At 36.4% G+C, this 17,255-nt stretch overlaps 3 protein-coding genes across 10 annotated transcripts; 1 reads left to right on the forward strand and 2 right to left on the reverse strand.

The window, feature by feature from the left end:
- The first annotated feature begins 98 nt into the window (after positions 1 to 98).
- Positions 99 to 5,468, forward strand: LOC132180723 (protein ANTHESIS POMOTING FACTOR 1). The gene is made up of 10 exons (XM_059593628.1): positions 99 to 304; positions 500 to 600; positions 2,295 to 2,404; positions 2,501 to 2,567; positions 2,972 to 3,071; positions 3,416 to 3,532; positions 3,622 to 3,759; positions 3,962 to 4,043; positions 4,437 to 4,486; positions 5,131 to 5,468. Exons 1-10 carry the CDS (start codon positions 236 to 238, stop codon positions 5,311 to 5,313), a joined length of 1,017 nt encoding a protein of 338 aa, XP_059449611.1. The 5' UTR covers positions 99 to 235; the 3' UTR covers positions 5,314 to 5,468.
- Positions 5,469 to 5,517: 49 nt separating this feature from the next.
- On the reverse strand, positions 5,518 to 6,273 carry LOC132180725 (oleosin 5-like). Its single transcript, XM_059593638.1, has one exon. It carries the CDS (start codon positions 6,200 to 6,202, stop codon positions 5,723 to 5,725), a length of 480 nt encoding a protein of 159 aa, XP_059449621.1. The 5' UTR covers positions 6,203 to 6,273; the 3' UTR covers positions 5,518 to 5,722.
- Positions 6,274 to 11,831: 5,558 nt separating this feature from the next.
- LOC132180724 (LOB domain-containing protein 25) lies at positions 11,832 to 14,358 on the reverse strand. Of its 8 annotated transcripts, none has more exons than XM_059593629.1 (3): positions 14,213 to 14,358; positions 13,517 to 13,557; positions 11,832 to 12,595 (listed from the first exon to the last, which is right to left on the reverse strand). In XM_059593629.1, the coding sequence occupies exons 1-3, from the start codon at positions 14,246 to 14,248 to the stop codon at positions 12,082 to 12,084; spliced, it is 591 nt and encodes a 196-aa protein (XP_059449612.1). In that variant the 5' UTR covers positions 14,249 to 14,358; the 3' UTR covers positions 11,832 to 12,081. The 8 variants fall into 8 exon arrangements, with proteins under 8 accessions (XP_059449612.1, XP_059449613.1, XP_059449615.1 ...); XM_059593630.1 differs by having other exon boundaries at positions 14,208 to 14,357; XM_059593634.1 differs by having other exon boundaries at positions 11,834 to 12,600; positions 13,474 to 13,557; positions 14,208 to 14,264.
- Between the last annotated feature and the right edge of the window lie 2,897 nt (positions 14,359 to 17,255).

Consider the following 17,255-nt stretch of genomic DNA (forward strand, 5'->3'; position numbering starts at 1 on the left):
CTACTCATATTGCCATTACAACTTTTTTGTTCTTTTCTTTCTGGGCCTTTTCTGGCAAGGGGCCCTAATTAGCACACTGTGGCGGCGCCACAGGCCTATATGGCCCTGTCCGGTCCAACAAGAAAATGAAAAAGAAAAGAACACCGGTCTCTCGCGCACACAGATAGACTCTCTCTCTCTCTCTCCCTCTCTCTGTGTTTCTTTCTCTCTCACCCTGAATTCATCAACCAGGACGATGTCGCTTACGGAGCTCGACGACGATATGGTGCGCAGCATGTCAATTGGAGCCGTTTTTTCAGACTTCGTAAGTTTGGCTTCCCCTTTCAACCTCACTAACCGTTTCTCTTTCCATTGAATCGCATATATTCTACTACTATCCCACAGTAAAGCTGTCAAATTTACCACTGTGTAGTTAAGAGACTTTATATTGGGTGAGAAAAGCTTGTTACTTTTTCTTAGTTGGGAGCTTTAGTATTGAGTTAGTGTGATAAATTTTCAGGTTGGGAAGATAAATTCGCTTGATTTCCATCGGAAGGAAGATTTACTGGTTACAGCCAGTGAGGACGACTCGGTTCGATTCTATGACATTGCAAATGCTAAGTGAGTTTACTCTTACCGTGATTGAACTATATGGATATGGTGATTATAGCGTGTTGAGAGTGTATCACACGGTGGACTGTCAATGATCAAGTCAATTATGCACCAAAGTTAAATCGGAGTACATGGCTTTCATTTGAAGTGATGGGTATTGTTGGACTTAAGCTTTGATGCTAAACTGCGTTTGAACTCAGTAATATGTGTGAATAGAATGCACCCCAGAGTACTTCTCTATTTTTGGTGTTGCCATCAAAGGATGTTAGTGTTTCTGTGAATGATTGGATTGAAGACCCAGTCCATCCCAGAATACTTCTCTTCTTTTGCATGTAAATTAGGGGTGGCAATTCGGGTTTATGGGTCGGATTTGTACCTTGTTGAGTCATGGTAACCCGCCATTCTTCATGTGTGGCAATTTGGGTTCGTGTCATGTCGAGTCATTGGTATATGATTACATGGGTTGGTACAAATACGACCCATTTAATTAATTGTGTCAAACCTCTCATTATTGATGTGTGGCGATTTGGGTTCGTGTCATGTCAAGTCATGTATGGGTCGATATGAACACGACCCATTTAATTAGTTGTGTCAAAACCCTCAACACTGATGTGAATTACCCCCTCTGTACCATAACAGATGAAAGTTTACAAATCATGCACTTTAATGAAATCAATACTCACGACAACCCATGTAATCAAGGCCTTGTCCAAGAAAGGCAATTTCGAGGTTAAGTCTAAGAAAGGCAATTTCGAGGTTAAGTCTCTCTTCAAGGCCTTGTCCAAATGTGACCATGAGGTGTTCCCTTGGAAGAGCATTTGGCGTACTAAGGTCCCTTTGCGAGTGGCTTTCTTTGGGTGGACCGCGGCTTTAGGCAAAATCTTGACTCACAACAACCTGCGGAAGAAGAACCTAGTGGTAGTTGAATGGTGTTGTATGTGCAAGAAGAATGGAGAGTCGGTCGATCATCTTCTTCTTCATTGCGAGATTGCAAGTGTCCTTTGGCATACTATTTTTAATCGGTTTGGGCTGCTTTGGGTCATGCCTTGCAAGGTGAGGGGCTTGTTCGATGGCTGGTGGTCGGGAGGTCGTTCCCGAAGCGCGGTAGTGTGGAAGATGATTCCTTTGTGTCTTATGTGGTGTATTTGGAATGAAATGAATGCTAGATGCTTTGAGGACTCCACTAGGGCTGTAGAGGAATTGACTCATTTTTTCTTCTTTACTTTGTATTCCTAGATGGCCGTTTGGCTAGTTCCTATAGGGATTAGCTTCTCTGATTTCCTTTTTCATTTTTCTCCCTCTTAGGCGCTCTCTTTTATACTTCCCGTGTATGTGGGTTGCGCCCCTCTGCGCTCTTTTATATCATATTTACTTATCAAAAAAAAATGAAATCAATACTCTTCTTAAAATACGCTTATATGGGCCAAGAAAGATGGGTTAAAGTTTGAAACTGGTGGGCTCGAATTTACCAATAATATGGGAACCTAAAAGGGTACATGCTTTTATTTTTGAAACTTTCATATATTATGGGATAGTTCAAAAAAGGAAGTACATCATCTATAGTGGAAGGGGGGACTATGTTTTGAAATAAAACCTGATAACTTACATAATGAGGCCTAATGTTTTTTTTTTAGTTTCTTTTGTTCTTTTGTTCTTCTTCTTTCTTCTTTATTTTTTATATTGACATTTCTTATGAACGTCAGGTTGCTCAAGACAACATATCACAAGAAGCACGGTGCTGATCGTATATGCTTTACGCACCACCCTAGCTCTGTTATATGCTCTTCAAGATACAATTTGGAGTCCACTGGAGGTGAGTTTCTTAGTGTAAAGTAGATGGTTTTGAAGTCTAGTTCCAGTGTTTGTATGTGAGAAATGATGACCCTTTTTTTTTGGTTTAACTTGCCAGAATCCCTGCGGTATCTGTCAATGTATGATAATCGGTGCCTCCGATACTTCAAAGGGCATAAAGACAGGTTTGGATCCCATGAATTATTAGTACTGTATTAAGAAGGAGGAAAGTGGTTTCAATAAGATCATATCCGTTCACAAAAAGAATATGATAATATTATCTTACATGGTATGTATGAAGCAGTAGATTCTTAACCTTTTGGTGAAAAGCATGTTGGAAATGATAAATGTAGAAAGAACCAATACGAAGTCTATGCATTCAAGGCCATTTCATTTTTTCGAAGTCTGTTTGATACATTTCAGTACACCTCCCCCCTTTCCTTCTGTGGCAACATCTTTTGCTTGCTATTCACATAATTAATATGCATGGTACAAGACAGTAAAGTTATCAATACTGAGGATTTTGTTTTCTCTGTATATCTTTTATGTGGCCATGATACTGATTATGCTCTAAAATCTGTTTCTGTAGAGTTGTTTCCCTCTGTATGTCTCCGATTAATGATAGCTTCATGTCCGGTTCTCTCGATCATAGTGTCAGAATATGGGATCTTCGTGTAAATGCCTGCCAGGTTGGTTTCTGGTTTTTTTGATTCATATGAAAATTGTTGGGTGAGTACAGAAACGTATTAAAGAGAAGCTAAGGTATACCTGCCTAATTAAATGAGGACCTCCTAACCGCTCTCCCCCCCCCCCCCCAAAAAAAAAAAAAAATCCCAAAAGATATTTCAATCTGTTGAGAATCACACCTCGTGAAGTAGAAGTCTCTGGTTCGAATCTCTCTTACCTCTTCTCATTGGAGCCAATTACTTATTAAAAACAAAAATATATATATGATCAATGGAGAATTGTGATCTGCATTTTCTCATTAAAAGAAGACATGATTATGATTTATGCTTACCGTTATAGTTTTCAGGGAATTCTACGCTTACGTGGTAGACCTACAGTTGCATATGACCAACAAGGCCTTGTCTTTGCTGTGGCAATGGAAGGCGGTGCTATTAAATTGTTCGATTCACGTTCCTATGACAAGGTTCTTACACATAACAACATTTATGTATGTCAAAACCCTTCATTTTCCTATATGTATGCCAAAATCCTTCATTCATTTTCCAAATGTAGGGTCCCTTTGACACCTTTTTAGTTGGTGGAGATATGGCTGAGGTGTGCGATATCAAATTTAGCAATGATGGAAAATCAATGCTATTGACGACCACAAATAACAACATTTATGTTCTTGATGCATATGGAGGAGAGAAGGTTGGCTACTCGATTTGTAGTTTTGATTTTGTCTTCTCATAAATATAACTCTTGGAGCTTTGTATGTGTGTACATATAAAGCCTGTCTACTGTTGCATAGGCTGATCGAAAGTAGACCTACAGATTTTGTTGGCTTCTTGGTTGTGTTTAATTGATATACACGTGATGTTTGTAGTAACCTGTCATCCTTTCACTTGTGCAGCGCTGTGGGTTCAGTTTGGAACCATCTCCAACAGCAAATATAGAGGCAACTTTTACCCCAGACGGCCAGTACGTCGTCTCAGGTATTTAATTATGCTATTTACAATGAAGTAACATGTAGAATCTAGTCCGTGTTCAGATTTTTCTTCCACTCCTTTTACTTCTGATTTAACTAACTCCTTCTACTTCGAATTTAACTAACGATTTTACCTATTAGGAGAAACAAATAAAGAATAAAACTTGCTATTCCTTTTATAGATTTCGAACTATAGATTCATGTATCTTTTTAGAAGACATGAATGACTTTTCTATACCTATTTTTAATATTTACCAGTTAAGTTTTGACAAACTAACAGTTATAGCGAATTACTTTTAGTTCTTATCCTGATTTCTGGTTCATCTTTTGTTTTTTTTTTTTTTAACTTCTGACAAACGACCATACATCAGAACTAAGCTTAGTTTTTCTCTTTGTTTAGGTTCAGGAGATGGAACCTTACATGCTTGGAGCATCAACATGCGGAATGAGGTATCAATCTGTTCTTTTTCTTATCCCTGACGGAGTATAGTAGAAGAAATCTATACCGTTAACAGTTATCTATTAGGAATTTAATCTCCAGAGGCTCCCTCTTCAGTATTTAAGCTATCAACGACTATAGGATTGATGGTCCTCCAAAACTAATTGATTTAGTTGGGTTGGAAAATTATTAAGCCTCTTTGATGGTGACTTGTATCATGTTGTGTTTAGTGAGCTCACTAAACTGGAGAGTTGCTAAAGGAAGACTTGTGCCTATCATAGGAATGGGACCTTTATTCTTGGAGTGAAGCGGTAATTAGTATTGAATATGACAGTTTTTACTTGAAAGAGTTTTCTTGAGGAATCAAAACACGCAGTTATACTGCTTAAATGATAAATATCTGCCTCTAGATAGGGTGATGGAGCCACATGGATTGGCTTGTGATCATTAGAAATCTTTATAGTGGAAACCATCTGACAGAACAAAACCCTTTCTAATGAAGTATAGTTACGTATGTACGTAGCATAAATCCTAAGTCACTATGTCACTTGGTCGTATATAAATTTAAGAGTGCTTATTACAGCTTTTACTCCCAAGTTTTTTACAAGTTCTTTATAAATTGACACGTGACAAACGACCACACGATACTTTACAGGTGGCGTGCTGGAACAGCCACATTGGTGTTGCATCGTGCTTAAAGTGGGCTCCTCGTAGGGCCATGTTCGTTGCTGCATCAACTGTTCTCACGTTTTGGATACCGGACAATTCAAAGTCTAATGCTGAGCCTGGTTCTATGGACCCTGAGGCTGCAAGTCAATCCGAACATATTTCTCAATGAGCCCAGATTTTTCATGGCCCTCTTAAATCAACTAGTGTCTGTAAGCCTGTAACTATAATGGACTTGATTTAATTTATATATACATCCTGTAAAAGTTTTGGTTTGTGCTTGAATCAGCTCTCATTTATTTGATATATTTGAGAAAAGTTTTGGTTTGTGCATGAATCTCTCGAAAGAGCAGAGAGAGAGAGAGAGAGAGAGAGATGCAGTAACTTGATAACACAAACTAAATTCCAATGTACCTCCAAACACTCTTAACATATTACATGAACAAACAGATGGACCTACAAAACCAACATCAACACTCACAAAAAGAAACCTTTCAAAGGTACATCACTTCAGTTCCATCTTCCCTTCCTCCAATCCTCCTCGTGGGAGTGGTCTCCAAACTTGAAACCTCTTGTGCCCTTCATGTTCTCCTTCCCTCTTGGGCCCTACTCTGGATCTCTTGGCCAACCTCCCTGGTCTTCTGCCCCACAAAAGCTGCCATGTCCTGCATGCGCCTTTTTGCCTGGTCCATCTCCCGCGGCAGGGACTGGCTGGCACACCGGAGGTAATTGAGGACCCAAGAGAGCGACGACAGCCCCGTCAAGCCTAAAGCTCCAGAGCTCAAAAAGCTGGCGACAGCGAGGCCGACAACGATAGCAGCCGGGACAAGAACCGGGCTGAAGATGATAAAAAGTGGGCTGGTGACAAGCAGCCCAATGACACTGCCAGCGAGCGTCAAACCAGCAAGTGCAAGTAGCGTGCCACCTACAGGGAGGGCTGCAAGGACTGCCATCACTTTGACCGCTGATGGACCACCCCCCCTTTGGTTCTTGATACCGCCCTCATAGTGGCCATGGCCGCGTTGTGGGTGGACTTGGAGCTGTTGGGGACGGTCAGCCATTGGTATGATGGGTGAGCTACTTGAGAGATTGAGGGAAAAACAAGAGAGAGAGAGAGAGAGAGATGAGAGAGATTTGAGCTGCTGGTGTTATATAGAGAGATGGGGTGTGCAAACGTTGACACGTACACGTGAGATGGTGAGTAAGGGGTTTGCATGAGGAACAAGTTTCAGGTTTGGCTTTTGGGAACTCAGCCAAAAAAATTGAAAAAAAAAAGGGGGGGTTACCGTGAGGTGGCCTTTTTGTCATCAACATGTTGCCACATCTTCTGTGTGTGATTGTTTGTGTTGTGCCTAATGGAGTGCATGCAAATCTTTGGTCCCTCACTGGAGCAGCCCTAGGTGGGCTTGTGGGCTCTTGCCTGTTGCTCATGGATGGTTTTGTGGTCTGGTTTATTGGGCTGGCAAAGGACATGCACCAAGGCCTATAGGATTTAGACAAGTTTCGACCAAAGCCCTAGATATTCTTTTTTTGGGCCGTACGAAACTTCATTGAGAAATAATTTTGCCATAAACCTATACAATGTGTATTAAAAAAAAAAAATCAATATAAGTACAAAGAATTTATTTTAATGTTTTGATCGACTATAACTAATCATCTTTTTGCTACTTTTATTAATAAAAAAAAAAAAAAAAATGTTACTCTTCACATCCATTTATTACACCGGTCGACATGTCATGTTTTTAAGTTTTTTTTTTTAATTTTAGAAATGCTATATACCACACTTGGTTGGCGTAACAATTCTCATCAACCTTTGAATCAGCTCTTGTTAAGAAAGAAAGAAAAAAAAAATCTAATTAGTCCAATGAGATGAAAGTGGGTGAGATGAGGATGGGATTGAAGTGTGGTTTTTAGGATGACTTTTTTTTTTTTAATTTATAGTTTTCAATTTACAAATTAAATTGAAATCTGATGAAAACTTAAAGACTAAATTTGATTTCTAAAATTAAAAAAATAAATAAATAGATAAATAAAGAGAGAGAGAGAGAGAGAATTTGGGGGCCTCACTTAATTAACATATAATTAAATTTTTAAAAATATCATTTATACATCTCTATTCTCCATACATTTTTGTTCACATGTCTCATCGTATTGTTGGTTTTAAATTAAAAAATAATAATAATAATAAAAAATAAAAAATAAAAAATCAACAGATAGGATATATAACATGATGTGATGTTAATCATACAGATAAAAGTTATGTGCAAATGTATAATAAAGTATATACAACAAAAAAAGTAAATAAAACTATTTTGGATTTTAAAAAAAAAAAAAAAAAAAAAATTTGTATTTTTCAAATCCAATCTATTAAACTGATGTGATTCTCACAAATTTTGGATAAATGTATTGAATTTGAAAAAATTATTCCAACTTAATTTAAAGGGAAACTTTATCCAACATCTCTTTTATTAAAATGTTAAGATTATATATAGATATATCTAGCTATGATCAAGTTATAATTAACACGGTAATTATTGATTCCATCTAATAGATTTCAAGCTTTGAGGGGGTTTAAGCACAGAAAACCAATCGCTAGCAGCTGGGCTATATATACACAGGGCCTTTAATTACTTGATTATGGACAAAGTTTTTATTTAAATTGGGTTGAATATTTCTTTATTTTCTTTTATTTTTTATTTTTTAAAATGGGGTTAAATATTTCTGTCAAGAGAACATTCAAGGGACACATGTCACTTTTATAGACTAGGTTGAAGAAAATTTCTCCGACCCAATTTGAAAGAAAACTTTATCCAAAGAACAATGTGAACATTGTGTTTTAAGCCGTAGGTGGGGTAGCTCTAATCTATGATGGTTGACTCATTCCTCGATTGAACCCTCTAAATTGACGCCCTTTATCCACGCCATAATATTATAGCAATCACCGGATATTAAGTAATTGTATCTTTGAATTAGAATGCAAGTTAGATACACTAAGATCTGAAATTGTCCCCTAAACGACTAGTTTTCCGACCAAAGAGAGAAAAATAAGGAAGAAAAGCTAAGAAACATCTCCTTAGGACCTATCTATTGTTTTCGATTATTATACTAAATCGTATTAATTATCGCATATTTTAATTATCCAATTATTTATTGAATATAATATGTTAGGATATATTATTAAATTTAAAAACTGAAACGTATGAATTTATGTTCAATATATTTATATAAACCACTCGTTTTCTTCGTTCAAATTACCACCTTTATTTATGTTAAATTTATTATAGTTTTTTTTTTATTTTTTTTATTTTTTTGACATGTCCGTACAATAGAGGAAGGGGGATTCGAACTAGTAACCTTTACTTCATTAGGTGTAGTCCCAGCCGATATAGCTACCTCTTGGGGACTATTATAATTTTTATTATAAGTCTTTATAAACACGTGAATTCAAGTAATGCTAGAAGTAACTATTGTGTCTTTTTTATGTTACTAAAAAAATAATAATGTGACTTCTAAAATCACTATTGTCATTTTTTTCATTTTTTCATTTTTTTTTTAATTAAAAAATGTTGGAGGGGGAGATTAATTATAGTTATCCTACTTGGGCATGACCATAATAGCACTAACTCGCGGGTCGCCACTCAGGAGGGGCCTAGACGATGAGAACCACAGACACTCTCTCAAGACCAACCGAGCTATAACTTAACACCTGCCTCACTAGGATATAAATGAGACTCAATATGGCTAATACTAATAGGTTGATTATTATTGAATTTTGATTAAATTGTAATTTTAAGAGCCACTTCATTTTTAGGGTGACACAAGAGTGACGTATAGAATTCCTCTAGTAATTCCATTCCGCCATCTTGTTCGGATAAATAAATCTTATAAAAACATTTTCGCCGTCAATTTGAATAATAAATTATTAAAAATTCAAATATCGGCGGTTTATTATTATGAATATTTAATTTGTAAACTTTTTATTACCGTGGCAAAGCTCATGTGAAACCCTTCAAATCCGGCGGTTGTCGACCACAATAGAGGCCACGATGACGTATACCGCATGCACACATGCAGGTGAACAGTGATGCTCTTGAATTGGGCAGGTTGAAGTTCCGTTGAATGGATGTCCCTGATTGAGACTCCGATCACGTGGGCATGTGCGATAAGCCCCCTTGGCTCGGCCACGTCCCATCAATCAATCAGCTTAGATTGATCCTTGCAACTTATGCGTCGAGAGCTGTCCCGGTCTTGGACCTTTTGGGTCAGTTCGATCCCTTTGGGCGGTTGTGGGTGGGTGGCCCATGGATTCGAAAGACCGAAAGAGAGATAGACATGACCTCGGACCCCATGTCTCAGATTAAGACATTCTCAATCCACAATTCTGTTACGGTTTGGCCTAGGCCGTGCGCGTGCTCGTTTTTGCATGAGAAAGAGAGACATGGAAAATTAAAAAAAAGTATCTTTGTCAATTCTCAGTCATTTTCTCTCTCTTCTCTCCTCTCTATCTCTCTACACTTTATATTTTGTCGGCTGTAGTTAATTATTTTGGAACCCCAAGTATATATATATTCCTTGGATTATCAACTAATTTGTCGGCTGTAGCTAGCTAGGAGAAAATTTTTATGAGAATTTGTTTAATTAATTTTGTTATTTTCTTCATGAATTATTTTAATTAATATATAAGCCTACTACTAGCCATGGGTGCATCTATAATATAAAGAGAAATGAGCTAGGATAGTGACGTGCTACCATTTCCCCTAAGTTTTGTGTGTGATTACTTTTGAAAATATTGATGGAAAGGAAAGGAAAAAGCATTCTTCTTCTGATCACTAGGTTTAGGAAGAAAAGTTTGAATTGGACAGGCACGAAGTCTTCATCCTCTCTGCTATTACGTATGTTTTTTAAAATAAACATGATCCAATAATTTTTACCTTTTTTTTCTTGCTGTACTCAACTCTCAACCCTCATCACATGGGAGAACAATCCCTGGTATGGATCCTACGAGGATAGGCATCTGTGTAACTTACTGCTTTAGACAACGACAACCTTGTTGTGGAGGAACTTGAACTTCACAACCACAAGCAATTATATATATATATATATATATATATATATTATGCAGTTTTAAAAATAGAGGTGTTGAAAAGTCAACAAATTTGCAGTGACACACCTTTTCTTTGTCATGGAATATCATTTGCTTAATAGAAGAAAGTTGTCATTTGATGGCAGATCTGGGTTGAAGAAGCCCAGATCTGTAATTCATCTTTAACCTCCATTTCTCAGGCATCTCCTCTCACCATTTTTGGGGTTCCTTACCTTATCTCTCACTTCTTTTTTTCTCAATTGTGTGGGTCTCACGCGCTTCTCTATTATTTTCTTTAATCATCGGAGCGGTTGATAAAAAGTTTTTTTGGTTTTAATATTTTTTTTTTTTTATGTGGATTACCATCTCCCTTATTTTATGTGTCCAACATTGTGATGTGGAGACAAAATAAATTGTTGTCCCTAAAGTTTTAGCGGTTGGGCACTCTCTTGTGGGACTTTGGAAATGAACTCTTCGTCATTAGATCAAAACTTGATATTTATATATAGTGCTTCTCCTCTTGTTAGAGTCTCCATTTTTGTTGGTTGACGTTGCAAAAGATAAACCGCCTTATGCGGTCCCTTGGTTTCCAACCCAAGAAAAATCGGACCGGGTTGAATTTTGACCCATTTCCAGTTATTTAGTTGTATTTTATCTAAAGTTCTGTATTTACTGTTTGAGCTTTGTTGGGGAGCCCACCTTTTATTTTTTTGTTTCCTTGTAACCATTTTCCCCGTATTGAATTGAAAGAAAGAAAGAAAAAGTTGTCATTGAGGAGTTTGAAATTGATGTGCCAAAAGCTCCAAGAATCTTATATGAATGATCTGTTCATTCACACTCAGGTCCATAACATTCATGCTGAACAAAAAGGGGAACCCCTTAGTTGGAAGAGATATTGTGTGTTTTCTTTTTCCCTTTTTATTGTGATTTGATAAATCCTTTGCATTGCAGCTGGTTAAGTTCTAGCTAAATATTATAGCAGAAACCACCAGTCTCTCTTCTAAAAAGGAACTTTCTTAAAGGTACGTACGTATTGCAGGATTAAGGCTATTAATTAGATCTTTTTGAATGCTATGGATTGAGCAGCATAATTTGCATCAGCTTCCTCTGTACCAAGCAATAAATGGCTAGAGCTAGAGGGAAGTCCATGCTTCAAGAGGTGGATATATATATATATATACCGACTTGTGCTACCCACTATGTTGTCATTGAAACATATGCCATGAAATAGTTCATTTTTTTTAAGATAATAATGTCAAAAACTAACAAGATTCAAGGCACCTCTGACCTCACAGTCAAGTGGCATGGACCATTGAGTTAAGATTGGTGGTTAAATAAGTTAGAATATTGATGGCCTTGAAACTGAAGGAGACCCTCAATCAGTATCATAAACCATTGGACTTAGAAAAGATAAGGAAAGAAATAATTAAATTGGGTACCTTCTGATCAATGGTTTTATTTATTAAGAAAAGAGATAAAATCATCTTCTGAAACCAATGGCCAGCTATGATTGAGCTAAAGAAAAAGTTGGAATATATCAGAGAAGAATCTTCATATATAATCCTTCTTAAAGAAACGGCAAGTCTTCCTAATGCACCAAAGTTAGAACCACCCTATTCAAAAGCTTAACTTAGAAATATCAGCAGAATCTCATTTGTGCATATTTAATTAAGTTTGATAACTTTTCAATTGAGTAGTTTGGTAGTACTACTCTTCAAAACATAGCATATATATACATATATCCCATGTTATATTAATTATACCATGATACACAATAATTCCCCCTTCAAATTCTCTGAGAAACCCCAAATATTGGTAAAACTTAAATATAATTAAGAATGATACAATTAATTAATCTTACATATTTCCATCCCCTCCTCTCTCCTGGCTATCCTGATCATAAGGCTCATTATTCCATGGAGAAGAATAATACAAACCAGAAGTTTGACCAAAAGAACCAGCTCCTTCATGACCCATCCTTCTTCCATACTGGGAATTAGTCGTTGATGAAGGCATGTCATTGCAGGCGTAGCGCATCAAATCAGCATTTGTCGCCTCCAATTCCTTTTGGAGCCGAAGAACATGCCTTTGGAGGACTGAGATGGCTCCAACACAGCCATAGACTGGATCTTTTATCCGTGCCTCGGCTTCATAGGCCAGAGAGTTTACTGCATCCTCTCTCTGGTGGGGAAGGACTTCGTTGAGGAGCTTACTAACATTGCTTGCGCCAAATATCTTGTGAACATTGGCAAATTTTTGTGGCTCTTCAGGCGGAAAATATGGAGCAAAAATGCAATCTGGCATGCATTTTCTCCTTAGAAACTTGCAGGCAGCACAGGGAGAATTGGAGTAGCTGGAAGAGGCCATATATCTTCACTGCACCAAAAATCATTCACCCATCTAATTATTATATATCCGTGAGCAGTTTATTGCAAATTCAGTACTTGAAATTGGAATTCATAAATTATCCTTTTCTTTTTGTAATTTCCTTTTAATATATTCACTTTTCAAGTAAACTAATTAAGAACACATGCCACTTGGTTGAACTGGACAAAAGTTTTTTATTTTTTTACCGTATTTAACTTAATTGGTGATTTATGGGACTACAGAATTAGGGTTAGCACCATTTGCTGCTATCTTTTAGTTTTTCAAATTTCTTTTACCTTTTTTCGCCTGCCAAGCAGTCTTTATTGAATATGATTGTTACTTTGTGAATATTAATGCATCTCCTTAGATGTTACTAGACAGACCCCAAAAAAAAAAAACAAAAGAAAAAGAGTAGGACATGAAGATAAAGATGGTTTCCTGTGTTAGGATTCTCCTCAATTTGGTCAATAGTTCCAAAATTCAATCAACAGACTTGTCCTTTGAAAAACTCTCTCTGTGTGCCCCCTTCCCCCCAGCCACCACCACAAATTTAGATTCCTCGATTTCATGGCAATCACTTACACCACCTACCACATGTTAGCATCCTTTTTTCTCTCCCTCTCTCTCTCTCACACACACACACACACACTTGTTCCTTTCTCTCTCTTATAGAGCATGGCTTCTGATCACTAGTTTAATTTCAACCTTTATCTTTTCTGTGAAGTAGTACTGGAATTCTACAGCTGTCAAATTCCATACCCAAAACCCTAGCTAGATCAACTTATATAACCTGAAAATTCTAGCAACATTTTATTTGAAAAGAAAGGAGATTTATTAGTGAAGAATACAAGAAAGAAAGAGGCTGCACCTTGTAGTACTTACCCTTTTATGACTAGGTTTCTTTGATCAGAAAGAATATTATTACCTTTTTTTTCCCTCCGTGGAAGCTCCTTCAAGATCTATTCTCTGATAGTCCCAAGGAAAAAGAAGTAGTTGTAGTCATTTAGAGAGAAATTAAAATTCCTAGGAATTTACAATTGGGTGTGAGTTCAAAGAAAGAGGAAACCCTAGTTGCAGGCCAGACAGACACAGAGAGAGAGAGAGAGAGAGAGTTGCAAAAACAGTGACAAAAGGTAAGGATGATGAGAGAAAGGGGAGGCAAAGAGCATTTTCAGTGGGAAGGAACGGAAAGCAAAAGACAAGGGCAATAAATGGGGCTACAAAGAAAAAAAAGGATGACTACGACACTGCCATTATAATAATATCAAACACTGTTCAATAACCTGGCAGCTTAAGTTGAAACTTGCCCCCATCACACCTTCATACTCCTTTTCCCATATGTTACATATATTTTTTTGACCCCTGTCTTCTACAGAAGGTGGAAATTCTCTTTCACTGTGAAAGAGCATCTAAGGAATTTTTTGTTTTTTGAGATACACCTGAGAGAATCAAAACCCTAGCTAGCTATCGTTATAACACAAAGGCATGTGCATGACATGAAGTATATATATATACACATACATATATGCTATTTAAGAGATGGTGATCAAATTTGTTCTCTCTAGAATAATTTCTTGCACCAATTAATATATATATATATATATGCAGATCATTACCGTACATGCATGCAACATGAATTCTTCCTTCTTTGCCGCATTGGTCGGTGATCATGAAGATATCCCAAAGAGAAGAACAATCATGCTTTAAATCTTTCAACTTTTTCTATGTGCCACACATGTTGATCATCATATGGGTTCTCTCTCTCTCTCTCTGTGATCACTGAGACACGCTTGGGGGTGGGGGGTGCATTTATTTAAAGATGTGGTAGGATGCACACCCAACCTCTGAATTTTTTTTTTATTACTGTTGGCTTCAATTATTGAGTTAAAGTATGAGCATGAAACTCCGAAAGCTTTACTGTTAGCTTCCATTATTGTATTCAGTAATCAGTGTATAGCTAGACAGTAGTACTGTGAATGATTTTCATGTGTAGTTACAGACAAACTTGACTCAATTGTAAGGAGCAAGGACGGATACAAATTTAATGTGGTTGGGCCTATCTCATTTTTCACCTCTCATTTACTAGCTTGCTTTATTAGTTTCCTGCTTGTACCTAGTACTGACAAATTATATATGTACGTATTCTAGTCAATAATTGCCATAAACCTTCAGATTTGTACTGTGATTTGAACACTAATGCAGATTTATACTGTGATTTGAACACTAATGCTCATCATCATGATCATGAGATCACAATCTTGGTTGCAAATTGAAGGAGCCTAGCTGATAACATGCAATATTGAAAAAAGGCAGACTTATTTATATATAACACAGCCTGCTAGCAAGGCAAATGAATAAGAGTGGTGTTAGGGATACTACGTACATTACAAATTGATCGATGTCCTAGATAGTTTATAATTAGTAAAATAATTGAAAGAAAAAAAATTGTTTATGATCAATTTAATTAGTTAGTGATTGATTTTTCGACCATTTACTTTTAATTATGAACTGACAAAAAGTTATTACACACAAAACATTTTCCTTTAAGAAAGATATAAAAATGTCATTTTAATAGAAGTCAATGTAGTGTTGTCGACAAAAGTAAAAAATTAAGCTTGGCACTTTCTTGCAAGTCCATATATATACACACATTTGCGTATATACCTATATATGCATACATTTGCCCAGAGTCTTTGGGTCTTTCAGAAAGCCAAAAAGGCATGAGATTACTTAAATATAACTATCCAAAGGTTGGGTGGTGTGGTGGGTCGTGGGTTCCCTAGAGAGATAGTTAGGTAGAATGCTTTGATACACCTTTGATATTATACAATTCAATCCCATTTTTCAAATCACAATTTCTATCAAACTTTATGAATTTGTTTATACAATTTATATAATATTAGTCGATAAAGCAAATGTATTTAGTTAAGACCATGTGTCTTTATTCATGATTGGAGATCAATGGTAGCAATGAACATATAATGATGATTTGATTTTCCTTTAGATCTCCTCATTAAGGTACACGAATCTACTTTTTGTAGTCTCATCATATGTGGACCAGTATCGATCTGTGTGTATATATATATATATAAACTTTCGTTTTCTTATTAATTATACAAACAATTATATGAAAATTAAGATCAAATAATTTATATGAACCTTCCCTTTCCTTTCAATTTATTATTAGTTGATGTTATCATATATATAGCCTTTGGGCATCAAGAAAAACAAGTGGAGAGATGGTACTGGGCACTTTCAGAAACCATAATATATATTACTAAAATTAATGTCCTCCTCGGCGTTTTTGGCTAAGTGCAATAACTCTCCTTTCTGCATATATACTGCATGCCTGCTAGGATTCTTTACACACTATAAGGGTCAGATTTCAACTGATCATTGAGAAAAGTTTCAAAGGGTATACATATATATAAATAATTTTTTTTTTTAATCAAATAAATTATATATGCCGATTGCAGCTAGCATGGCCGCCCTAATGATTAGAGTCTAGAGAGGCAAGGCAATTATTGGTTTATATATCACGCTCAGTTCAATATATGTTGAAAACAATGTGATTAATTAATCTGTTAATTATATATTTAATTCAAAGGATTGGTTGCTAAGAGATGGAGACCACAAATTAAAACCCACATCCAACGATCCATCCTTAATTTCTTCTCTATGGTATCAAAGGACGAGAGCCAGAGTCACTTTCTCTTTCCCTTGTCTCCATTTTGAAGGTATATATTGCATCTCCTTTACACCAAACGCAACATGATTAGGGGAGACACCATTCAATGGATGATATCCATTATTACGTACTAAAGACAGATTCCTCCTTAGAATGTGTATTATTTTTGGAGGGAAAGAAATTAAATGCGAGGACTTTTAGGGGGAAAGTCTATAATTGTTGAAAATTTTCAGATAATTTGGTTGGGGGTAAGGTTCAAAGTTAACTTACGTTCTTTAAAGTTTTCAAATGTTTGAAATACTGCAACTTTTATGAGAGTTCATAATTAATGAATAATTAAGAGTGCTATGGAAGAAAGTGGCGGGAAAAAGAACGATATTTGCAATTTGCAAATCTCGCGAATCAATTTAAGAGTAAACGTATGTGGTGGCTTCTAAACGAGCTTCTCTCCTACATTTGATCTCAACTAGGTACGTCGTCTTATCATTTTATTAATAGTATGGGGCAGAGATGTACCATTTATTTTTTCTGTCCTGTTATACAAGGCATGATGTACATGTTCTCTTTTTCTTGCATTTAGGTTGATTTGTCTATTGTCGGCAAGTCAATCATGCACTCATTAATTAAATTGATAAGTGAAATTTTTTGGTAAAAGAAAAACTTGTAATAAGCTCTCTTTATTCTTAACATGTGGCTAATGAGGTAGGTCTTGGTCATTGTCTGATGATACATTGCATGTGATTGGCCCTCGCTCATATTTAAGAGGATACAAAAAGTCTACCTAATAGGTCACCACTTGGGCTCTAGAAATAGGTTTTATTATATATGGTTGGGATGAACATAATTGGATAGGCTTTTGATCTGCTCGCTCTGGGTTGAAAATAATTAAGTCCCTTGCTAGATTCATCAAAAAAGTGCCTAGATCTCCTGGGCCTCTAACACCCCGAAATTGATTTGGAGACAGATGATGATGATG

Source organism: Corylus avellana, chromosome ca5, assembly GCF_901000735.1.
Source record: "Corylus avellana chromosome ca5, CavTom2PMs-1.0".
In the NCBI taxonomy this organism is placed as follows: Eukaryota; Viridiplantae; Streptophyta; class Magnoliopsida; order Fagales; family Betulaceae; genus Corylus; species Corylus avellana.